This window comes from Talpa occidentalis, unplaced genomic scaffold (genome assembly GCF_014898055.3).
Source record: "Talpa occidentalis isolate TD23 unplaced genomic scaffold, MPIMG_talOcc4v2.1 talOcc4.10, whole genome shotgun sequence".
NCBI classification, from domain to species: domain Eukaryota; kingdom Metazoa; phylum Chordata; class Mammalia; order Eulipotyphla; family Talpidae; genus Talpa; species Talpa occidentalis.
This window is the reverse complement of record NW_023600993.1, coordinates 7,484,205-7,509,746: the sequence shown is the minus strand read 5'-3', so window position 1 is coordinate 7,509,746 and position 25,542 is coordinate 7,484,205. Positions and strand designations below refer to the sequence as shown.

The following is a 25,542-nucleotide window of genomic DNA, read 5'->3' as shown; positions in this document are numbered from 1 at the left end:
TCAATGTTTAGTATTAATATACAAAAAATATTAATGATATATTTTACCTTTCTTTTTACACACAAAATCTTCAAAACCTGTTGTATCCACTTAGAGCACATCTCAATTTAGAGGCTACATTTTCATCAGGAATACTTGCTCTATTTATATTTCATAAAATATGCAGTTGAAAAAGTAGATTTGCATATCTAAGCTATTCCAAACACACTTAGACATATTTGAAAGTTTGCCAATAACTAGATGGAGTACCAGGGGTTAAATTTATTTTTTTTATTTTAAATATTTTTTTTTTTTATTCTTTTTTTTTTTTTTTTAATAGAGGCATGTTTTATTTATTTATGTTTGTTTTTTGTTTATACATGCACTGGGTACAGTCAGAAGCGCGGGAGGGTGAGAGAATTCACCAGAGCCAGAGCAGGGACCAGAGCAGGCAGAAGGACCGAAGTACACTGCTGAGGGAGCAGGCGGCAGGAGAGGTCTGCGCGCCATGTGGGATCCTCCGCCGGTGGCCAGGGAGCAGCCGGGGATCGAACCGGCGCCGCAGAGGCCACGGGCAGCTTCGCAACCCAGCGCTCAACCACTGCGCCACCGGGGAGGCCCACCAGGGGTTAAATTTAAATTAATAAATTAATAATAAATTAAAAAAGCACTTTCTCAATCATACCCACATCTCAGAAGCACGAGACCCTTGTGACTGCTCAGCGCAGCTCTGGACAACCTGTCACCACATGCACTGTGCTGTGACAGTCACCCCCTAGTAGTGAACTCTTCTTCCAGGCCTACGTAACCATTCAAGATACTGGTCTGACTTTCACTTGGGAGCAAGAAGTGGTGAAACCTGTGGAGAAGCGTGTCCATGCCTTGCCCAGGTCTTTGTAGAGCTAGGCGGAGTGTTTTGGATCCAAAGCAGCTTTGAGTTATTTGTTTTCATTATACTCTTCAGACCTCTGTGTATTTTTGATACTGTTCATTTGAATTGGTTAAATAAATCATTTTGTTTGCCCACAAAATTCCCTGAGGAGAAACTTGAAATCCATATACATGAGCTTGTAGCTGTGTATGTCTGCAGTACCTTTGCCAAAGACTCGTGGAGTCATCTGTTTCCTCTTAAAGCCGCAAGGTATCCCGGGGGCTAGTTTTCAGCAACCTTGTGACATACAGATGAGGCGATAGAATTTAGAATTTGGAACAGGGCTGGGTACTGGTCTTTACAGTTATTAAACATAGAGTAGCCACACCATATGTGTCTCTTTTCTCTTTCAGCCAGTCAATTGAACTAGGTCAGTTGTATGTCAAGCAGTTCACGTAAGACTGTGTGGCTAAGGTAAGTGATGATAATTGAAGCTAATTTGTTGGCCTGCTGAGAGAAAATGAACCTGGTTCTCTCACCTGCCCTTGCAAGCTGGTTTGATGGTGAGGTGTTTTGTTAGTGTGGATTTGAACATCCAGCTTAATGTGTGAAATGTGTACGAGATACTGTATTCACACACACAGTGATTGGTGTAGCTCGTTGTTTAGGAAAAGGGAGGAGTCAAAATCAAATGAAATACATGTTTAATGAAAACCTATCAGCAGGCTTGGTGTTGACCTGTTGCTGTCTAAGGCTTAGCTTGATCTCTTGGTGTATACTGCAGCTATATGTTCACACCCAGTGTTTGTCCAGTGATGGGAGTGGTCAGAAATGGGACCCTGCACCCTCATTTTAAGCAGCTTTCTTTCTCCATTACCTGTCTGGTGTCATGTTGGCCCTAACTGGAAGGGCAGCTGCTCAGAACCAGTGTTGCTGGTCGTAGGCATTTTCTCGGGTGCGCTGCCTTCCCTTTCTGTTGGGTCATTATCATGCTGGAACGTTAAGCTTCCTTGAGCTTGAACTCAGTGGGTAGCTGAAGACACTTGGCTCTTACTCCCCTTGCCCTGTCCCCTTCCCCCCCAACATGTCCCTCATGATTGTCCAGGGTTGTTGATGAAAACCAGAAAACCCTGCCTCCCGGCCCAGGCCTCTGAGGTCGCGGCATGTGTGAGGACGGCGCTGTAGGGCACCTGTGCTTTATTCTCCTTTCTGAAAGCAGCATCTGCACCTTCAAACAGGACTTTATGTCTCTGCTTCCAGTTATGATCTGCATGCATTTTTATGGGTTGTATAACCAGCATAAACATAGCATTTGATTCATTTTTTTCTATTTAACATTTCTGAAGCAGCTCCATTGCCACTTAATAGTTCATCAGATTCCTGCACGTTAAATGCTTCCTCAGTTGTAGGCTGGCTGCATTTCATTGTTGTGAATAAAGTGGTTATAAAGCATCTTTTTGTTTGGTTTAACCAATGAAGACCTTTATCCAAGTACCTTTCCTCCCCCTTTTAAACCTTTCCTTTTGGTGTTACTTTCAGAAATGAGATCACTGGGTCAAAGACTTGATCATTTTTTTGTCACTTGACGGGCCTTGGCAGGAGACCTGTTTTGATAAGGGCCCTCAATGCCATAGCAAGTCCCCTGAGGAATGACACAGGTGGTTAACAAGTACTTCCACTCCAGGCCAAGTGGTGACCGTAAGATGCCAGTGGCGCGTGTAAACCCCACCAGGCCGCAGGAGGTTAAGCTTGAGATACAACCATCTCATTCACTCCAGCAGGAAGAGTGAGAAGGGCAAAGAAAAAGTGTTCTTCCCGGGAAGCGTTCTCTCTTCTAGAAAGTTTTCTCAGGAATCCACCCAACAGTTTCCACCTTTATCTCACAAGCCAGATTATAGTCACTCGGTTACCTGGAGATGCATTTGGAAGATGCAATATATGGTAATGAATATAGATTACTTGTGCATGTAATTAAGGAGGACATGTTTTTAAAAACCAACTTTAGATCTGAATAGACTTTTCTCTAAAGAACATATAAAGTGGCCAATAAGCACATGAAAGCCAGCAGCATCCATCACTGGGGAAGTGCAAATCAAAACCACAGTGAGACGCATTTCCTACCCCTAGGATGGCACTAGAATCAAAAAGACGTGAGTGTTGACGAAGGCGCTGAGAGTTAGAAACCTCATACGTTGCCGGTGGGCCAATCACTTTGGCTTGTGGCCCAATCACTTTGGAAACCAATCTGGCAGTTCTTCAAAATGTTAAACATTGAGTTACCCCATAACCCAGCAATTCTACTTCTAGATATATACCCAAGAGAATGAAAACATCTGTCCTCTCAAGAACTGGTACCCAAATGTTCCCAAAAGTGGAAACAACCAGAATATCCATCAAATAATGAACGGTTGAAAAAACTGTAGTGTATCCACATAATGGAGTGCTATAAATTCTGCTGTAAATGAAGTGCTGTTACAAACTATGACATGGGTGAACCTCAAAAACATGCTGAGGGAAAGGAGCCAGACAGAGATCACACATAGTCTGACTTCTTTATATGAAACACCCAGAACAGGCAGATCTGTTCACGGACACTAGTGGTCACTTAAGGGAGGGGAGAGGGATAGAGAGTGGCTGCTGATGGGTTTATTTCTGGAGTGATGAAGATGTCTTACACTAGATAGTGGCTGGTTGCATCACTTTGAATATACTATGAATCGTACTTTTTTTTTTTTAAGATAGATTTATTTATTTATTTATGCAAGCACTGGGTACAGTCAGAAGCACAGGAGGGCGAGAGAATTCACCAGAGCCAGAGCGGGGAGCAGAGCAGGCAGAAGGACCGAAGTACACTGCTGAGGGGAGCTGCGGGAGGCAGGAGAGGTCTGCGCGCCATATGGGACCCTCCTCCGGTGGCCGGGGAGCAGCTGGGGATTGAACTGATACCTCAGAGGCTGCGGGCAGCTTTGCAACCCAGCGCTCAACCACTGCGCCACCAGGGAGGCCCGAATCGTACATTTTTTAAAAGGGTGAACTGTATCGTATGTGAGTTATAACTCAGTAAAGCTGTTTTTAAGAATTAGCTTTCCTCTCCTTGTAAGGCATGTCTTTGTAATAAACCTCAAAAGAAAGGCACTGGTATGGGGTGGGGTGTGGGGAGACGTTCCTTAAACCAGTTAACATTTCAAGAATTGTATTCTTCATCTTCTCTTCATTTGAGCCCTGGCTTTAAAAAATCTGCCCTGCACGCTCGGGGTCAGATCCCTCTGGCTGATTGCCCGGATGACCGAGATTCTGAGTGGTTTCTTTGTTCAGTAGATACATCATCTCAAAAATGAACCTTTTTTTCCCAGTATCCAGAGCTCTGAGGAATAGAGATGCCAAGGGGTCAGCAAATAGGCATTGGAAGCCACTTTATCTGCAACCAGCAGGATGTCAGAAGGGTTTGCTCTATGGTACTCTCGTTCCTTGGAGATGTTGTCGCTGATAGGCAAAGGCAGCTCCGAGGCAGTGGAGAAGTTGTCTTGTGTTTGGAGAGGTCTCTGTACCAGGAATCTGCAAGCAGGCAACACCTCACCCCGGGCTCTGCCTCAGCCTCCAATTCATCATCAGTAAAATGGAGAGATAGTAGCCTTCTCATCCAAGGATCGTAGTCCACAGGCCTGCTGATGGGGTGCAGGGGTACACTCCTGAAATGGGGATGTGGAGTGGACAATGAGTACTGTCTTGTGGGAGAAGGACGCCAAGCACCTGCTGGTGAGGAGAGTTGTTAGCGTGGGAGGTGATAGAATTGATGTTGGAAGACTGCAGCGATAAGGACTGTCAGAAGGTGCCAACCGGCAGTCCTTCCTCTGCTCTAAAGGCTGACGTATTAGCAAGTGTGCTCACGAAGTCAGATAACAGGGACAGCTTCCTGACACTGTGTGGAAATTGGGCACAGTGATCAGCCTGTCCTCTCTGCTCTAGATTCCTAAGCTTTACAGGGGTTCATATTGCCACAAAGCCTTTAAGAAAAAAGGAAATTATTTTTGTGCAGATCAAGGAATGACTTTACATTTTTGTAAATGTATTTGGATTGAGGAATGCCCTTATGAGGTTCATTTTGATCAGATATATAAGGCTTTCATATCTGATTACAAAACCCTAGAAATATATTTGTCTTTATTCTTTTGACTGTTTTTGTGTTCATCAAATTGTTCTTCATAGTTCCTCTCTTGACCAGTGGTCTATTTTTGGTATAAATTAAGAATATAAATAAACGAAATAGAAACAAAAAATGATATGAAAGATCAATTAAACCAAGAGCTTATTTTTGGAAAGAATCAACAAAAATTTTATAAAACCCTTAGCTAGGTTTACTAAGAAGAGAAAACCAAAATAGGTTAAGAAATGAAAGAAGTGAAACATAATGCAGAAATAGAAAGGATCGTAAGAGAATACTATGCACATTTATATGCAAAGAAACTGTACAACCTAGAAGGACTAATTTTTAGGTCATGCAGCCTTACAAGACTGAACCAGGGTGAAATAGACAGTTGGAACAGACTAATCACATGCACAGAAATCAAGAGTAAACAAAAATCTCCATAAGAACAAAAGCCCAGTATCAAGTGGTTTCACTAGTGGATGCTATCAAATGTTGGACGATCTAAGACCCATCCTTCTCAAACTTCTTTAAAAAAAAAAAAAAGTGAAGCAGGGAGAAAGCTCCCAAGCATATTTTATGAGGCCAGCATTACCCTGACCCCCAAACAAGGACAGCACACAGAAAAAACTATACACCAATACCTCTGATGAACATCCATGCAGAAATCCTCGACAGAATCTCGGCATTTTGAATCCAGCAATATATTAAGGGAATCATTCGTCATGAGCAAGCAGGATTCATTCCAGGGATGCGGGGTTGGTTCGATGAATGTAAACCAATCAGCGTCCTTTCCCACATCCTCCTCCTCTCCTGTCTTCCTTGGAGGTACGCACTGAGCAGCTCCATGCCCATCCTTGCAGTGCAGCCAGGATCTCCCACATCACCTTCTCCGGGGAGAGCCAGTGGAACATCTCTTTGTGTTTGAAGGTTTTGTAGGTAAACCACAAGCAGATTCTCCACCCTTGGATCTCTAATTACAAGACGGCATGCTGGACCCCACCCTTCCCCATCCTTTCGCTCCTCCACCTCCCAGGGCCTGTCCATGGGCTCTCAGGTTTATGTGACTGTCCCTGGAACCATTTCTAGAGTCTGGTCCTGCCAAGGGCCTCTACAAGCTGGACCCACTAGTGTGGGACGGTCCGATGGCACGCCTGGGAAAGAAAGGGAGGAGGGGGCATTCCTTGGCTCTGCTGCAGGGGGAATGACTGATTCATTTTTCTTTGTCAGGTAGGACCTGCCGACTCAATGACCTGAAGGGTCATTTCAGCATTTCTGCCTCCAGACTTCACCACAGTGAAGAACTTTCACTCTCACTCACCTCTCAGGGTGCTCTGACTCTTGACGGCTGAAGGTGCCTGTTGTCCAAGATGGACAGCATCACCTAGCAGTATGCATGTCCCCACAGCATGACGGACGTCAAGAGCAACCGCGAACTGTACCACCAGTACACAGCCATGGCCCCCAAGCTGCTGGCCCACATCTCGAAGCTGCTCATGGTTTGCCGGAATGCAGGCATTTCGGTACCAAAGGGCATTCGAAACATCTTTGAGTTCACTTGGGAGGAGCTCATCATGGACCCCATGGTGCCCACGGCGTCCAACATCATTGGCCTGGAGATCAGCTTTGGGGCCCCACCCATGGTGCTTGCAGAGCCCACCCCCGTCCAGGCCCCCGTCCAGAAGAAGCCACCCCTGACAGCGCCGACGGTGCCAGCAGCGCCCCCGCCGCCCGTGCCATCCACTCCGCCAACCAAGTTCTCCGCTGCCCCCACCAGCCGCCAGGTGTGCCCTGGCCAGGAGACCTTGCGCAGGTTCCAGCAGCAGTCCATCCACCTGCTGACGGAGCTCCTCGCTCTGAAGATGAAGGCCATGCTGGAGTCTGTATCTGGTGAGCCTGCTGGCCGGTGCCTCTCCATCAGGCTGGGAAGGGTGCGCCACAGGCACCAGCGTACTGACACCCTCCCCCATCCCAGAATCCTCCTTTCACTCCTCTGTTCTCCATTTTTTTCCTCCCAGCCCCTCAACTTTGTTGAACCTAGATGGGAAAGTGGGCTGTGGAGAGGGGTGCGAGGTCCGAGGCACCATGGGGGTGCAGTTTGTGGAAATGATGCTGAGGTGGGAGAAGCAGCCCTCAGGAGGAGGGGATGTGCGGTGCCAGTGGAGTGGGCTGATTGGCGGGTAGCAAGACAGTGTCTGGTAGAGCCAGAACCAGGGGGAGTTGTGAGAATCGGGGTCTGTCCACAGGAAGGGTGTCATCCCAAGTTCAAGGTCAGGATCTAGAAACCAATCGGTAATCAAACACTCGAGAGGCTGAATTAAAAAAAAAACAAAAAACCAACAGCATCAGCAACAGCCCTGTGGGTAGGAAGAGAGCAAGGAAGGGGGTGAGAGAGCAAAGTGCCACCTGCCAGGTCTTGGGAGTGTGAGACCCTTTTATCAGGAGCCCCTCACGGCTGCGAGCAGCTCTCCACTCGACACCCACCTCCCAGGCCGGTGCAGAGGGCCTTCTCTTAGGCAGTTGGCCCCACGCTGGGGGCCAATGAGTCGCGTTGGATGATTGTTTTCATAGGTGCCAACCCCGTGGACATCACACGGCGCTTCGTGGAGGCCAGCCAACTTCTCCACCTCAATGCCAAGGAGATGGCATTCGACTACCTGATCAATGCATCCGGGAAAGATGGCTATGATGTTGCAAAGCTGTGGAAAGGTGGGTCCCCAAGCCTCAGCCCTCAGCTGTAAGTTCAGCTCACGCCACCAAGACCGTGGTGGAAAGGGCAAGTCCCCGGTTTCAACAGATGATGTGGAGGAACAGGCGCCCAGGCCCCACAGGTGTGTACATCGGCGGGCTTCCCACAAAGAGCCATTTTTTGGTGGCATTTGCAAGGCGGGAGGTGTCTCTACCTTACAGCTCCGCCCCCAGTAACGACAGTGTTTACTCTGAGCTGTGGTGCTGACCTGGCCATGGCCAGCGTGGGTTCATACGCACCGAACCCATGTGAAGGGAGGGGCGGCCTGAGGACTGCACCGTCCCCTGTGGGAGGGGACACTGTCTCCAGGCCGCTGGTGTCAAGCCCCGAGCTGAACTGTAGGACACGCGCTGTTATCAGAGACCGCTTAGGGGTGGCGTGGGGGACTGCAACCCCAACACTGGAATTGGAGGCAGAACCCTTAATATTGTGAAGCAAAAAGGAAAGAGAGAGAAGGGAAGGAAGTTGGCGGTGGAGGGATGCCCTGGGGATAATACCGTTTAAAGCTGGAAACATGCGAAGTAATACTATGCGGTTTCGGGAGCCCTGCGAAGTCCACGTGTGGAGGAGAGATGCAGGGTGGGAGGAAGGGCGTCTGGGGAGTGCAGGAGATGTCGGAGGCCAGGTGGGTTCCTGAGCGAGGCCACTGATGACCGAGGTGGTGGAGTGGAGCCTGTTAGCGGCTGAGGGAGGGAAAGGGTCGCAGCTACAGGACTCGGTGGAGGAAGGGCGATGCGGGTATTGAAGGGTTAAATATAAAAAATCAATAAAGCCCTTGGATATCTTTGCAAAAGGCAAACATGAAAAAAAAACAAAACAAAACCAAAAAACCCAAACCTACGTTTTATTGCTCCTTGTCCCACCATTCAGGAGAAAGGAGATCACACCACCTCGAGAAAAGTCGGCAAGATGGTTTTTATTTCTTATGCGAATTACCGTGCTTATAATAGCCACAGATACAAGATTTGCTAAATAGAAGATTACGGTTATTTTGATAAGTTTTGTCTCCTTTTCTAAGCTAAAATTCCAACCAAACACTTCCAACTCCCTGACACTGTTTACCATGGAAAGGGAGTCTCTGCTCTAAGGAGCCGAGTCTGTGCGGTGGCTCAGAGCAGCAGGCTCGGCCATCCACGTTCACCTAGGGGCCCCGACTGTCCTTGCACCCTTACCTGCGCGATGGGCCCGCGCCCTGCCTGCTGCGTAGGGCGTGGGGATCCCCACATCTGGGGCACAGCTGCTTGGAGGTATGTCGTATGGTGGGAGAGTCCCGGGAGCAGCTCCGCGGGTGGGCCAGCTCTCCTCTGCTTTGCACAGTCTCCTCACCTTGGAAAGGAACCGCTGGGCGGCTGGCATGCAGCAGCCCCCAGCAGGCGCATCAGGTGGCGCTGGCCGGGATCGCGGGCTGTCTGGTGACCCCGCCGTGGCCCATCTGCCACCGGTCCACCGCGGTCGCGCTCATCTAGTGGAGGAGACTTTGCAGAGAGCTGATCTGAACTGCGGGGAACCTTTCCATGATTTCGGGGTCCTGTGAGGCAGCAGCAGTGCCCCAGGAAGCCTACTCTGCCTGGCATTCTGGGGAAGTCTTACCCTCACTGGCATTCCTGTCTTAGACACTCATTTTTTTAAACAAGGATAGGGTTTGAGAGGAAAAAAAAAATCTAAGTGACAAAATATAAATGAAGGTGCCAGCATTTCTTTTGGAAAACCATCCATCCTAGAAAGACTTGAATTTAGATCACGTCCCAAGGCCATTAAAAAGAAGATTCAAACTCTGTGGACGATTTTGCACACACTTTGCCTTTCTGGGCGAGGCGGGCCACAGCTGTGACGGAGTCTGGAGTGTCCTCCCTTACCGCGGTGACCCACACAAACCCTTGCTAAGGTGGTGTCTCCATCACCACTAGACAGCTGCCTGCCAGTGCCTGCTGGTCCTGGCCCAGAGCACAGAGCACCAGGGTGCAGCCTTGACTCTTTGTTACTGGCAATATCATTCCATCAAACATGCCAGAGGAAACAAGTGACCTTGCCATCTTTACGTAAGGGACCCTTTTCACTTTTGCAGTTTCCTTTGTGGTTTTGTGGTTTTTTTCTCTCTCTCTCCCTCTCTCTCACCTAACATATACACATCCTTTGTATGTATATGCACACACAAACACACATGTAGATATTTATTTATATGAAAATTACTGCAATTTTTCTGTTTCTCAGTTCACTTGACAAATGTTCTCCAACATGGCTTTATACTTTTAGTAACTATCATCTTGAGGGGGTGCAGACTCCTAATGTCCACATTCCGTAATTAACTGAACGCTTCAGTTTCTGTTATTCAGTTTCTGTGCAGTCTTTTGCAACTTTATGCTTATCATGCCTTATTTCTGTTATATTGGTCATTAAGATTAATTTCCCAAGATAGGGATTGTTGGGGTGGAGGATCTTAATATTTTGTAGCTTTTGCTAAATAGTGCTTTCTCTCTAGGCTTTTCTCTACATCAGCAGGGTTGACTGGTTTTATCCATCTTTGCCAGCATTGGTTATTGTTAGTTTTTCTCATTTCTGCTAAGTTTGAGACACTGAAAAGTTGTTCTAATTTCAACATTTGAATCACGAGTAATTATGTGTGTGTTTGCATCATCCAGGATGACTAGTTTCTGTTCTAGTTTTTGTCTACTTATGAGGTCAGGTTTACCATTTTCCATCATCTTGGACTGTGATGATTTCCTAGCAATGTTTGCATGCCTACTCAGTGAAATGACCCTGTTTGGGGGGAAGAATAAACAAATGATTTAATGAAAATGATCACAATTTCCCACTAGCAGTTGGAGAGACTAAATTTTAATTCTTAAGTGGTCAGATATCAAATGATTTTGCACAAGACAGTGTGATTTTGCATGAGACTGAAGAGCTGATTTCTGTGGACTGGATAAGGGGAAGCAGAAGGCTCTAAATTTCTTTCTAACTGTCCCACGGTTCATTCTCTCGACCTAGTGCAGCAGTTCTGTCTGTATCTGCCCTAAGATCTGCCTTTTGTACTTACTTGCAACTCTGTTCGGTGTCATTTCACTCTTGAGAGATATCAGAGGCAGACGAGCTATGGAAAGGAGCCCTAAAGATTTCCCTTAATTACTTTGAATATACCCATGCATTAAAAAGTCTTTTCCCCAGGGATCTGGTTGTTTTGAACAGCAGGACACTTTAGAATAATGGTGTACTTCTAGAACAAATAGTCCACACTAACATTTTTGGTTAAAATTTTTTTTAATTTAAAAATCAAAAGCAGCAGCCCTCTCTCTTCCTTTCCAGAGTCTCTCATGAACATGTCGGCCATGGGAGTGAACTCACCTTACCAGCTTATCTACGAGTCCACGACTAGCTGCCTGAGCTTTTCCCTCTCAACTACAAAGGATATGAAAAAGAAATCAGGTAACCATGGTTCCTAGCATGGCATCTTGGTGGTGGGAGTGGGGCTAGAAGATTCCCTGTGTAGCTTGATGGGATGGTTTGATTTGGGGTTTTGATAGGAGAGCTCTGCGACTGCCCTGACTGGAGACCCAGCAGCTGTTAACGGTTGCTGCGGCCACTGCTCAGTGTGGCCTCATTGTGTAAATGTTCCCATGCCTTCCCGTCCTGCTGACGTCGTGCCCTTCACCTGAGAAGACGTCCCTAGCATACCCACCTCCTCCTCCTCACACACTCTGCCCGGAGAGAGCTGTGCTTCCCCAATGCACAGCAAGTGGGGGAACCAGCACCTGAGCAGGGGAGCCTGGCTATCAGATGTAACCATGTTTCCTGCGTCTAGTTCATGAGGGCAGAAAACAAAGACATGGAAGTTATTTTTGTTTTCTACCATAGAAGGAAAAGCTGGGGGAGGAAACCGGGAGCTTATGAGATGAAACAACCTAGCAGTGGCCAGGGAGCCGGCATCTTGGGGCAGAGATGAGCTGGGGCTGGAGGAAGCAGAACAAGACCCCATGGAATGTCCAGGAGCCCCGGGGCTGTCGTGAGAGGGGTGGAGCAGAGTAGACGGGGAGGGCTACCCCAGAGGGGTGATGCGAGGATTGGCGTCAGATGGGAATGCTCAGTCACTGTCCGGTGAACCCTTTAGACACTGGAGGTTAGGTTAGAGTGGAGATGCTTACTTTTATTCCTGACCCTGCCCTTGGCCAGCTATGAGGACTTGCTTTCTTCCAGTCCTCACCCTCCTCGTCAAGCCAATCCTTACACACTTGTAGTTAGTGAGCAACTGCTGTTGCCAGTCCCTGTTCTAGATGCCAGGAGTGCACATGTGGACTCTTAATACAAAGAACATCTTAACAGAGCTAACTCTCTCGGTTTTCCCTGCACAGTGTGGGTTCAGCTGCCCCCCACTACCTGGTATTCCCCCAGTTCCTTTACCACTGTTCATGTGTATCCCCTCACCACAGTTTACTAATCCACATGCTCATCTCTGGCACTCCACTTTATGTGCTCCTGGTTTTCGCATATCCCCTCCTCACTGGCCTTAATGGACATAATCACTGACAAGGAAACAGTCTCCTCAGACCCCCAGTAACGTCTTGCTTATTTTATGCCCCCCAACCTTGAGGGTGATGCCTGGAGTCAGGATGCTCAGTATGTCTGTGGGTCACCTGTGCAGCCATTTCTTCGGCTTCCCCTCCAGGTAGCTGCTCGTCCTGGTGTTGCATGTCCTCACTGGCATAGCTGTTCAAGGACGCTGCATTTCTTTGGTGTGTAGAAGTTATTTTCACAGAGGCATGCTAGGGTGGGTGTCTAAACTTCTCTAAAGGATTATAAGTAACCAGGTATCCTGTCTTGCTCAGGAATGCCCTGGTTTATGCTTATGTCCTGGCATAGCTATCAGATACATCCACTGTCAAAGCCAAAAAGTGCCCAGCCTGGACATTATATTGTAGAGCCTTTCTTGTTCTTAGAGTCTGGAACCTCTGCTCTCTGTTCCATGCCCATGTACCACCAGCTGGCCACCTCTGCCAGCCTAGGGCTGGGTAGACTTGGAGCAGACAGGACCCAGGGGCTGATCCCTGTGGAGACACCAGCCATCTCCAGAAAGCAATCCAATATAGGAGGAGACTGAGAGTAGTTCTGTAGTGGCTCCTGGTTGGAGCAAGAGGTTGTTACCTTCGCAACCAGGGGCAACCAGGGGCAGGCCAGACATGGATGCTCAGCCCAGCAGATGTCCCAGGTGGTTGGCTGGCAGGGCCTCAGGGTCAAGTCTCTTGTCTCTGATAGCAGGATGAGTGGGGAAGGGATCAGGAATCACTCAAACTGTGGGCAAAGACCCCATAGCTTGGTTGACAGCAAGGAATATTCCATTCTGAGTCCCCCAGGGTTCATTTGGAGTGGTGCCTGAGTGGTGCCTGGCCTGAAGCCAGCTTCCATTCTTGATATATGCAAGCAGAGTGAAGTTGCGCTTACGTATATCAAGGGAGAGCACATGGCCCCAGCTGGGTGAGCAGCAGAGGCTCAGGTAGCAGAAACAGGTCGCACCTAAATAGAAGCCTTTGGAAGGTCAGCCCTAGAGAATGACCTTCACACTCTCACGTCACCATATTCTCATCCATCGCATACTTGCCATATGGTCTCTGCAATGGAATGTTATTCACCCTTGAAAAGGAGGAACTTCTGCAGTGTTCTACAGCATGGAAGAATCTTAATGGCATTATGCTGAGTGAAAAGCCTGTCACAAAAAGACAAACACTGTGTGATTGCACTTGTACGAATTACTGAAAATCATTGTCAAAATCAGAGAGAAAGCAAAGCGGGGGCTGCCAGGGGCTGGGAAGAGGAGGAGTTGGGGAGTTGCTGTTTAGTGGGGATAAAACTTCAGTTCTATAAGATGGAAGACACTCTATGAATAGGTGGTGGTGATGACAGCACAACAACGTGAGTGTATTTAATACACTGAACTGTACACTTGGTTCAGATGGTAATTTTTTGTTAGGTGTTTCTTGCTGCAATAATTAAAAAATAAATTAAAAACCTACTGCGGTCCAAGTCTCAGTCAGTCCCCACTGCCCTCTGTGGGAGGCCGTGCAGTCCCCTGGGACAGAGCCAAGGCTTCTGGTCTTTCATCACAGGTGTCAGGGGGATTCATTTAGTGTCCACGGCAGCCACAGCTGGACTCCCCTCACTGAGGACCAGGCCTCACCTTGGGGAGACACAGCCACTTTCATCACTGCACAACTCTGCTCCTGACACACGCTGGGAGAACCACAGAGTGACATCTCTGTTTTGTATAAGTGACCTGCCAGGAATTCCTGTCTCCCCAGGAAGCAGAAATGATCGGGGGTGCTGCTTCCTAGCTCTCCCTGCTCTTTCTTAACCTGGGTTAAGAAACCATTTTCTGGGCCTCCCCTGGTGGCGCAGCAGTTGAGCGCTGGGTTGCGAAGCTGCCCGCAGCCTCTGCAGCACCAGTTCGATCCCCGGCTGCCGGCGAGGGTCCCACATGGCGCGCAGACCTCTCCTGCTGCCTGCTGCTCCCCTCAGCAGTGTATTTTCTCAGTCTGCTTGTTCTGTTCCCCGCTCTGGCTCTGGTGAATTCTCTCGCCTTCCCGTGCTTCTGACTGTACCCAGTGCTTGTATGAATAAATAATAAATCTTAAAAAAAGGAAACCATTTTCCTTTTTTTAAAAGATTTATTTGTTTATTTATGCATACAAGAACTAGAGTACAGGTCAGAGGTGGGGAGGGGGAGACGGTGAGAGGATTCACCAGAGACAGAGTAGGGAACAGAACAGGCAGATTAACTGAAATACACTGCTGAGGGGAGCAGCGGGGAGACAGGAGAGGTCTGCGGCGCCATGTCAACCCCTTGCACCACCAGGGAGGCCCTGAAACCATTTTCTAAAGCCCTCCGTTACCTCTTCATATCCAACTACAGGCAAATCAAAAAATTTCGAAGATTTTCCCACATCACCCATCCACTGGGGAGCAGCCTCTGCCTCTGACATCGTGGAGATCAGCGACCCCTGCCCTGAGGCCCGGGAGAAGCTGCAGCAGATGTGTCGCCACATGTGAGTGCCTCAGTGGCCGGGGGAAGGGCAGGAGGGGAAGGCACTGCTACTGGTCACTGTGGCACATGGAGGGGCAATCCCAGGAGTGACTGAGTCATGCTGGGAAGTATGGGCCCCTCAGTGACTCCAGGGCTAGTGGCAGGAGATGGGTGTCCCTCATAGGCACGCTGGGTCCCAGTCCTTGCCCACTCACAATCCTTTCAGTCCTCAATTGACCGTATGAGGAAGACGGGATATATGCCCGTGTTGCTGATGAGGACACTGAGGCAGCCCCAGCGGGTGGGTAAGGCATAAATGAGGTCCTACGTCTTGGTGGGCCTGACCCCGGGCCAGTGCCCTCTGCCTGCCCACCAGTGAGCCCCCTTCGTGAGGCTGCTCACAGTTCACAGCCTTTGTGCCCTGAATGTTTGTTTCTTAATTTGTCAGATGTTCTCCCACAAAAATGAAACACTTCTCAAAGCAAAATCATTGACACGGGTAATTAATGATTTTTAAAATTTGATGGCTCCCGCAAGTCCTAGTAACATAATCTACATTTTCCTAAGGCCTGGACCATGGGCCATAAAGGATTGAAAACCCGGTCATGTCTAAGCCATTGATATCTCTCAGGCCTTTAAGACGTGCAGGGCGTGGGTGGGGGCATCCACCCAGGTTGCTGCTTACTCCTACACTCTGGGAGGAAGTCCCTGTCACCTCAGCACTGGGTGCTGAGCAGAACCTCCTGCCACTGCGGCCCACCATTCTGCACACAGCCCCCATTCTGTTCCTGGCTGGCTTAGCTCCCCAGCACTAAAGGCAGAAATCAGGGCTACATTTTTAGGTTTAGGGGAAATGAGGTGGGGTCAGGTGCTTTTGGGATAAGGAAATCAGAAGGGAGCTGGGAGAAGCCTCAGAGCTTGGTGAGAGGTACGTTTCAAGGTGATATGTTGGTCTCCTTCCCTGCAGAGAAGCTGAAAGGGTCTCCTGGAAAGGAAGGAATATCTTCTACCCCACATTCATACGCAACTACAGGACAAAAATGCCCTTTCATCCAGGGCCAGCCCCTAAAGGGGACACTCAAGCCCCAAACTCCCATCACCACCACACTTCAGGTGCTCAGGCTTCTGCTCCTGCCCTCCAGCACCCTGTCGCCTCCACCCACCACGCTCACTTCAATCGGTATTCTCAGGACGTGAGGATACCCAAGAAGGCCAGCAAGTTGCATTATACCTTCTATGACGGCTCCTCCTTTGTTTAGTATCCTTTCACTGGCTGCTGCCCTTTCTCCCTGCAGCTCAGCCCCACAGACTTCCGGGAGGGCATGAGTCTGAGTGTTCACTTTGACATTTCAATCAATCAATGGAACCTGGTGACAGGGCCTCAGGGTATTAAGAGTTTGCCCTTGTGAGACTCAGGAAGGTCAGAGGAAGGAGTACCAAGGTCCAGCCCTCAAATTCAGTACAGAGCTGAGAGAATGAATATACCATGCCCGGTGGTCTGTGGGCGGCTTGCCAGTGCAGGCCGGGGACCCAGCAGAGGGAGAGACACAGAAAATTCTTCTGTAGGCGAGAGAAAGAGGCAGGATGCCCTGAATCCTTGGGGATGGAATTTTCATCTTTCTGCCGCTGGCTCAATGGCTAAGCCCTGTGGTTCATACCTACTTTGTCCCAAAGGTCCTGTGTTTGGCATCTGATCCTGAGAGGCCCACCCAACATACACCTTGCTTACTCTGCAGCTGAGCTCTGTCTGTGTTCATGAACATATGGGCAGCTGGGTCCTACCTTGGGGTGTGCTCATATTTTTGGTCATGTTTTTTTTCTTTGCGAATCTGGGGAAAGCTATAGACCCTTTCCCCAGAAATACACACTCATATACGTGAAGCTGAAATGTTACCTGCAATTTCAGGAGCTTGCTGACCTCCAAAGCCTGTCTGTGGGCCTGGAGTTCCGAATTCTAGATTTCTAAAAGGCAAATCCTTGTTGGAGGGTGAAGCTGGAGACCCTGCATACCTTAGAGTGAAGGGAGTAAGATTATTTTCTTCATTGACGTTTTCTTCAATGCTTATCAAGCATTAAGTGTGATGCGTTAATGGATTGAAATGAGGGCGCCACCCACGCCTTAGAGGAGCAGCTGTAACTGGATTGTTTTCGTCTGAAACGAGAAAGGAGTCGGAGTGTGGGTGGCGATGGTCAAAGAGCGCCCTTTGGACAATCCTAGGGTGAGAAGCAGTGAATCAGGAAGTCACCTTGGACCCCTGTATTCCTTGCAGGGTCCTGTCGCCCCCTCCCCAGACTGCTCTCCACAGAGCCACACCAGATCCCGGATGCACCACCTATTTGGCAGCCAGGCTCAGAAGCCAGACAGGGCAAAATCCTTATAGCAGGTTCTGTAGTCTGAGGTGGATGAGCTGTCAAAGAGGAGAGACTAAGTTGCTCATCCTTCCCCTCATTGTAGGAATGGGTAGGAGAGAAATCTGGTGGGAGAGCCAGGCCTGGGTCCAGGGCTGCCTCCTCACCTTCACTAGGTGGCCCTCTCTCTAGCATCAGTTTTTGTGTCTTTCAGGATTATTACTTCCAGCAAAGAGCAGGAAAGGGGTGACTGAGGGGGGCCTCCTTTGAATAATAGAACCGCTGGGCACAGGGTCCCCTGGCATTGGAGGAGAGAATGGCTCTCTGAGCTATCTGGGGCCTGAGGGGGGTGCACTCAGCCAGGCCTGCCCACAACAGCCCTTCTCGCTTCCTTTGGCCTCCTCTCTACCAAACTGAGAATTCAGAATTTAAGCGCCCTGTCAAAGAAGTCCTACTGTTTCTCTGGCCGTAAATGAATCCATTCATCACACTCTGCTCAGCTCTGTGTCCAAAGGGCACTGAACACAGCTAACTCCTTCCAGGGCAGCTGCTGCTTGCTCAGTGTCCTGGGACTCCCCCACTCCCTTTCCTGACTCTTGGAGGCCTTGAATAGGATCATCTCCCCAAGCTCCTCGTGAGGCTATGTCTGTGAATGAGCTTGCTGTCAGAGGGACCAGCGTCTGGGGACCCACCCCAAACCTAGATCTCCCAACAGAGATCACGCCCTGGCCTTGAATGAGCCTCCCCTTTGGGGCTCTCGCTTCTTGGTGATCTTGCATCAGTCACGTCTTCTCTCTGAGCTTCACCTTTTTCTGTCATAAGGTGAGGACTTCCATTGCTGGTGATCTAGAAAGAGATTTCCCATTCACATGCCCAAACTCGCACAGCTGTTATCCCTCTTGAGTAGAGAGAATGCTTTCTTCAGGCTCCCCGCAGAAGCCCAGCCCAGCAGCTGATTCTGTCTTCATGGAGCTTGCTGGGCGGCGCTCTCAGGCAAAAGTGACACATCTGCTCCTGGGGTGAGAAGAAGTTCCAAGACCTGATTGGTTTGCACTTGTCAGCATCAGCCCTCAGAACCCTCCAGCGTTCATCTGGTTGTCGGCGTCCCCTGCCTCTTTTTCCTCACCCACTGAGTGTCCATCAGACTTCCCTCAGCGTCTTTCCACATGAAGATACACAGAGTAAACACCTCGTTCCCGGGCCCGTGTCCTGCGCTGCTCCTTTCGGGGTTTGTTGGGCTCTCAGAACTACTCGGTGAGGCAGGAGGTGCCTGGCAGTATTAGAAATACCACTGACCTCAGAGGTCAGGATTCTGGCTCTGGCGCTTCCTGCAGTGTGATGCGAGGTGGGTCATTCCTCTGTGGCTGGGGTTCCTTGTGTAGGATGACCCGCTTATCCTGGTTAGCCTCGGACTTTCCTGGTTTTAGCACCAAAAGCTCTGCCTCCTAGGAAAGCCCTTGGCTTCAGGGGAAGCCTCGTCATAGGTAAGATGGAGATAAGCCTACCTGCCCCAGAGTGGCTGTGAGGAAAGAAAACAGGTATGGGAAGTTACCCAGGGCACAGAGGTCCCACCGTCATTCAGTTATCCACCCAAAATACTTGAGGGTCTTCGAAGGTGGGGGATGATGCACTTTGGTACGTGGACTCTATTTCCATGGGCACCCGAGAGCAAAGCCGGGAGAGTTTTTTGTTAGTTCTACTTGACCATTTCTGCTAGTTATCCCTCTGGAAACCTCGCTGCGTGCCAGATCCCTACGTGCTGCAGAGGAAGAACTGTCACCTTCCTCTTCAATGACACACCCAGTTTCTCCTTCCTGGCCCTACTGAACGCGGAAGGCCAAGGCTGCGTTCACTATAACCTAAAGGCACGGTGAGTGGGTTGGGGGAACCCAGGATGACGAAGAGGGGTACTGGTGGGTGGCAAGTCAGAGTCCCTGGAAAAAGGAGGGTCGAGGCAGCGTCAAGAGGCAGGGCCAATTAAGGCTTGCAGGGAAGGAGGTTCTTTGAGGTCTCGCCCGCACTGGATCCACATCGCAGCAGACAGGAGGGCAAGACCCTCAGTCCTATTCCACTTGCACCGCTGAGCACTCAGACCTTGGTTGTTGCCTAGATTCACGGAGGAGCTTGGAGCGTGGAGGAGAGGGTGTGGACACACTCTGGGACCGTCTATTCTTGCCAGCCGAGCGCTGATTTTGCCTGGCCTTCCACGGGAGCCGCATGCAGGAGCAATGACTCTCTGTGTGCTCCAGTGCCCCCTGTGCCGCGGGCTCCTGGGCAACAGGGCACATATTCCATTTCTCCCCCTCTTGGGGGAGCTCCCCTGAGCTTCGTCATCTTCCTCTGATCTCCTTTCCTAGCAAACTCCCCCTAGTAGCATCAACAGGTGAAGGGACCTTAGACCATATTATGTGGAGCAAGTAGGGTACCTGTAGGAACCCCTCGTTCCTCTGGCCGGAACAGTGCCTGCCTGCGGCCGGTAGGGATGGGGGCTTCCCGCAGGGGCTCGTGGCAGCCCTTCACTGCCGTGTCTCTCCCAGCTGCCCGTATGTGTTGATATTGGATGAGGAAGGAGGGACCACCAGCGACCACAAGGGCTTCGTAGTCCACAAGTGGAGCTGGGCCTCCAAGACAGAGACGCTGCTCTCCCTGGAGTATAAGGTAAGGGCCGGCAGCGCCGCCGGCAGCCTTCCCCAGTTGCCCCACACCAAGAACCGGAGGGCTCCCTAAAAGACAGGAACCTGGTGTCTCTGTCAGAAGCTCCCAGGCTGGCTGAGCGGCTGTCACCGGCCGACAGCACCAGCTGGCTGCTGTGCGGCCCTCTCGGGCACAGCCGTCCCTTTATCTTTATTACTGACGGTGTTACATTTTATAGTGAAAATGTCCTTTATTTTAGGAAGTAGCTGGTAAACTACTTGACAGTTTTATTTGTAATGGCTACTCCTGGCAATTGGAAAAGTTAGCGATTCTATGTTCATCTCCCTGGTTTCTCTATTTATGACTTTGCGATCGGTAAGATCAAATGCTGGGTGGGAGTCAAGGACTCTTTCTCCTTGACTCTTTCATCCTTGACTCTTTCTCCCTTCGTTTGTTGGTTCAGTCAACCATTCACCAACAAATTATTAAATAACAATGTTGACCTACTAATCTTAAATACTAACGTGATTAATTTACTAATAAAGGATTAGGTGTGCCGGTCACTTTAAAGCAGGATTTCCCTTGGCACTACTCACCTCTGGCATGGGAGGACACTTGACAGCACCCCCTAGATGCCCTCCCAAGTGTGACACCCGAGATGTCTCCAGACATCGCCAAATGCCCCTGGAGGCAAATCTGCCCTGGTTGAGGGTCACTGATCTGGGGGGGGGCGGGAGGATGAACGACCTCTGGAGGAACTCGGGGTTAGGGAAGTAAGAATGCAGAGCAGAGCTGAGTGAGGGGCAGCGTCGCCGGGTAGAGGTTCAGGGAAAGCACACAGACACTAAAGTCCAGTTGAGGTGGCGTGAGATGAGGAGTCCCACGGTAAGAGTGATGGATGGAGGCCTCTTGGCACACACGTGGGGCTCCAGTGCCCACCCCCGCCTCCCACCGCTGCCTCCCACTCTGTGCCTTTCCCGTTCAGCCTCCACGGCACAGCCTGGCTTTCCCGGCTTGAAGCCTGCCCCTCTTCTCCTATCCACCCAAGTGTCCTCTCTGCTACTGCTGGTGCAGAGCCCCCCGCCCATACCCGCCTCTCTTCTCAGAGCACCCACGGCCCCGGTCAGGCATTCGGCCACCGCTCATTCAGGGAGGAGGCTCTCCGCGCGGGCTGCTTGTCAGCATCACCTGTGGAGCTTGCAGAAACAGATGCCCAGGCACAGCCCCAGGAAACTCTGATTCACTTGGGCTGTTGTGAGTTCTGGATTTGGTAGTTTTCACAAATATGATGCCTGGCCAAGTCCATGTTCCCCACTTTGGGGGGGTATCGAGTTTTTATCTTAAGCTCTCTGTAGCTGTGCGGACGGCATGCGTGCCAGGAGACGACAAGTGGGTTGCCGACGGGTACCATGTTCTGTCAGTGAGACCAAGTGGACAGATAACTGCAGTGAGAGTCTGAAGAACCACATGCAGGCACCAGCTTTGCCAGAATCTGGTTGTGCAGCTTTGTGAAAACCACTCAGCTTCTCTGAGTCGCAGTTGTCTCATCTAAACAAGATGGATCGCCAGTTTGGTCCTCCTGCCTCACACTGCTTTTGTAAGAACTACAGGGAATGATAGAGGGGGAGGCAACACTGACATTTGAATTCTGTCCAAGTGCAGTGCTCCATACTCTGTTTTCTAGAAGGAAAACAGGAGAGGTTTCTGTAAGTGAGAGTGATCTACAAAATTTGAAGACAGCAAAAGACTTGACAGGAAGACACTCGGATCAGATGTGCTGCTAGCAGGGGACCAGCATCAGACTGTAGAGCAGGAGGAAAGACCCGGCCGGGAGGGTATTCAGTGTAGACCGCCGAGCCACAAATGGATGGGTAGGAGGAAAGGGAAGCTGCGCCATGCAGTGTGATCTTGGCCCAGAGGAGTCCTGAGGTAGAGCAGCCCAGGGCCTGCGTGACTAGAGGAAGCATGGCCCGGCAGCAGGGCAGAGCCCCAGACTCTGGAACCCAGGGGAGGGCCCCCTGATAAGTAACCCTGCTCACATGGACATCCAGGGCCCTGCTTTTATTGGATGGGCTTCCATGGCCTATGAAGCCACTTCCATTGTCCTGACCTCATTTGAGTCCAATACTAGCTTCTCGCCTACTGCGTACTGAAGAACTTGCACTTCAGAGAGGTTCAATGGCTGGCTAACAGGGAGGGGGCAGAGCTGGGACTCACCCCCAGATCACACACATCTCAGAAAGGTGTAAGTGGCTCTAAAGGCAGCCCACCCTCCCGCTGCCTCTTCTGGGACTGCTCCATAGGAAACCCCACTCTTGAGGAGGAGGCTAGCTCCTCCTCAAGGGGAGAGCAGCAGCATATTTTGATGACTGTATGGAGTGGGGGCCCTGAGCAGCATGTACAGTGCATCCCATACTGTGTTCCTGTTTGCATCTGCCCACACACCACAGAAGGGGGTGCAGAAGGGGGCGCTCCTCTTCCCAAGGCAGCTCTGCACAGAATAGAGCCAGCCTTGAAGTCAGACCTGGTGCCAGGCACATGGTCTGCCTGATTCAGACCTTAATTCTGCCGGATTCTGACCTGCCCGACATCCCATCCAGTTCTGCGAGACCAAAGCTGATTTGCTGCTGGTCTCCCGGTCTCTTTCATAGTTGGTCCCAAACTCGGGATGGGAAGGGAAGGGACGGGGGTAAGAAGGCATCATTTAGTTTTTCTGCTAAACCCCGAGAGATTGCAGCTCTCTTGTCTTCTCCTTGAAAGCTAAAGGCCAACATTAGAACCAGAAAGGCCTTGTGCTTCCTCAGCTCCAAGTCAAGAAGAGTTTTGTATTTTGTGGTCAGTCAGGTAGGGGTTGGTGGGACAAGAGAAACAGGCAATAGAGTGCTGTTGTTTTCTCCTGCAGGTAAATGAGCAAATGAAACTGACAGTGCTGGGGCAGGATTCCATTGTGGTGACCTTCACCTCCCTGCAGGAGACAGTAAAACTCACTGTCTCAGCCACCAGCTGTCCCCATGGGATAACACATGATAAACGGGTAAGGCAAAGCAGATGAGGAACCTAGCCTGCCCCTGTGGCATCTCTACTTGGGTTGCCTCTGCACATCTCAGTGCCTTCTCTGCCTAGTGGGCTTATAGTCATCATTTGCTACCTGACCTTAGTATTACCTTTGATGTTAAATATTTCTATCAGTTATGAGTCTTTCTGTTCTAACAGAATCGAATGCAAACCAGTCTATGCTTCAAAAGAGACTATATTGACTCAGTAAATTTTTAAAAAAGATTATTTATTTATACAAGAACCGGGGTGCAGGCCAGATTCACAGGAGGGTGAGAGGATTCACCAGAGACAGAGCGGGGAACAGAATGGGCAGACTGACGAAATACACTGCTAAGGGGAGCAGTGAGCGAGACAGGAGAGGTCTGCTCGCCTTGTGGGACCCTTGCCGGCAGGCCAGGATCGAACCAGCGCTGCAGAGGCTGCAGACAGCTTCACAGCACGGCGCTCAACTGCCTGCGCCACCAGGGGAGGCCCTCAATTCAGTAAATTGAAAAGATTATCAATATGCAGCTTCAGGCATGCTTGGATCCAGGTCCTCAAATGATTCCAACAGATCATCTCAATTCTTGGCTCTGCTTTCCTCTTTGTTGGCTTTCCTTAGTGTGAAAAAATGATCGGGTGTATCTTCGGGTTATTAATTAGTCTACCAGTGTTGGTCTCCCCCAGGGAAAGAGGGCACACTCCACTAAAAGTGACACCAACATCATTGGCTATACTAAGTGCCTATTGCCTGAATGTTCCCAGTGGCCAGGAGTGTGTGTTGCTCTTACTGGTCAGGCTTGAGCGTCATGTCCATCCTGGCAACCGAGGGATGTGGTCGAGTGTACCTCCTGGCCGAACCGAAGGATGAGGCAGTAGTGTTGTCTTAAACAGAAATCATAATGCTGTTTCGAGGAGTGGGACAGATGGTGCTGGACAGAACAGCGGCCACAGTGTGTGGCTGCCTCCTCGCCCACCCCAGGTAGAGTCCACCTCCCCCTCCACTCGGCCTGTAACAGGGTGGTCCCTAGGAAAGGGGGAGGTTTCAGGTTTCCTGCCCCACCCAAGGGAGGGTGGAGCTGAGCAGGGAGAGAAGAAGCTGCAGAGGAGACTGAGGAAGGAAGCAGGATGGAGCCAGAAGGAGACCTGGAGGAGGCGCATGGAGCCTAGAGACACGTGAAGAAACTGTGCTTGTCTTTTGGTCGTGGACTGGGTGACACAGATGTGGGTGAGACCCGTGGGGAGGAGATAATGGTAGCTTTTATCTTGATTTTGATTTTGCTCTTTTCCTTCCAGGCTTGTCTGGTTGTTTCTGACCCTTTTCTGTGGGTCCCCACTGGAGGATGCTTTAGACTGTGGCAGGCTTTGGGGCCTTGCTCTGGGCCAATCCCATTTGGATGGACTTTTACCCACGAGGGGACGGGTAACTTTGGGTGCTTCATTTAGAAACTAGATTCTTTGCCTTTCCTGCATTGTTTCCTAGTTTTATTAAAGTTCCTTTCCATTAAAGTCTCCTATGTTTTGTGTTGATGCGGCGGATGGCAGATCCCTATATAGAATAGGCAGGTTTGTGGGGTTTGGGCTGCCCCTCTCCCTGCCCTGTAACAGATTTGGCGCCCAACATGATTTAGGACAGAGCCATCTGTGGTTAGTCAGCCTCATGGGGAAACTGGGCTTCCCTATGGCACTGGCTGCCATAAGTGCAAATGTGATTTTTGGTTTCTCCAGTGTGTTTGTTTCATATGTCGATTTGCTGTTGAAAAACTGGCTTGGGCTTTGTGAAGATTCTTTGTGTTTGTGTGTAATTTGTTTGTAGTGACTTGCTAAGAGATTTTAATTTGTGGAAATTGTTCTGTGCCACAGTTTTACACAAAAGATTAGGCAGTATGTTGGACCATGTGGCCAGATCAAAGATGGCGTCTGAGGCCACTTGGCAGGCTCTTGTAAAATTCAGAGGTTCTTGTTGCTAGGACTTTGGACCTTTTTCCTTTTCTTTCTTTTTGTGGTCTCTGCTGTTTCACTAGCATTTCTAAAGGCAATAATGGTTCTTCAGTGATATGCTTGGGCCGCCCCTCTCCCTGCCCTGTAACAGGCCTTCCAGCCGGGACTCAGCTCCATTCTAGCATTCCCTTTGTACAAGCCATTGCACGACTCCTATTACTGTCTGTTGTGCAGGACCCCGCACAAGGACTGCCTCCGGTGACAGGCCTGTTGGTGAGGAAGTAGCAGGGCCTGCAGCTCCATTCTCCCACTCGCTGGGCAACCTGTGGCCCAAGTCATCACTGTGGAGGGAGATGAGGGGATGAAGGGGACACACTTCCTGACCCCCGAGGGGCTTGTACCATCGAGAACAGTGGACTTAACCACCGTTTGAGGACTCAGAGAGGTAGCAGATACTGTGACTTTCTGACTAGATAGACAGCAGCAAGTGGAGAAATGGCAGATTGTCAGTAACAGGATTTCCAAATGTTGACCTTAACTGCCAGCTTAAGTAAACACCTTAGAATACTTTTTTTTTTTTAAAGCATATTCTTTTTTTTGTTTTATAGAGGCATGTTTTTATTTATTTATTTATTTTGTTTGTTTGTTTTGTTTATACATGCACTGGGTACAGTCAGAAGCGCGGGAGGGTGAGAGAATTCACCAGAGCCAGAGCGGGGAGCAGAGCAGGCAGAAGGACCGAGGTACACTGCTGAGGGGAGCAGCGGGCGGCAGGAGAGGTCTGCGCGCCATATGGGACCCTCCTCCGGTGGCTGGGGAGCAGCCGGGGA

General features: G+C 49.9%; 1 protein-coding gene across 5 annotated transcripts in view; it reads left to right on the top strand.

Annotated features, from left to right (window-relative positions):
- The first annotated feature begins 1,074 nt into the window (after positions 1-1,074).
- Positions 1,075-25,542, top strand: part of CUNH3orf20 (chromosome unknown C3orf20 homolog) — a 40,976-nt gene continuing 16,508 nt past the window's right edge. For 2 of the 5 annotated variants that reach the window (XM_037523574.2, XM_054699609.1), the window contains exons 1-9: positions 1,075-1,324; positions 6,225-6,884; positions 7,566-7,703; positions 11,047-11,166; positions 14,642-14,774; positions 15,720-16,010; positions 18,819-18,971; positions 19,639-19,759; positions 22,638-22,769. In XM_037523574.2, coding sequence (XP_037379471.1) covers positions 6,404-6,884; positions 7,566-7,703; positions 11,047-11,166; positions 14,642-14,774; positions 15,720-16,010; positions 18,819-18,971; positions 19,639-19,759; positions 22,638-22,769 — 1,569 coding nt within the window. In that variant the 5' untranslated portion in view covers positions 1,075-1,324; positions 6,225-6,403. Of the gene's footprint in view, positions 1,325-5,822; positions 5,934-6,224; positions 6,885-7,565; positions 7,704-11,046; positions 11,167-14,641; positions 14,775-15,719; positions 16,011-18,818; positions 18,972-19,638; positions 19,760-22,637; positions 22,770-25,542 lie in introns of all 5 variants that reach the window. The other 3 variants (XM_037523559.2, XM_037523593.2, XM_037523584.2) reach the window with 3 other exon arrangements.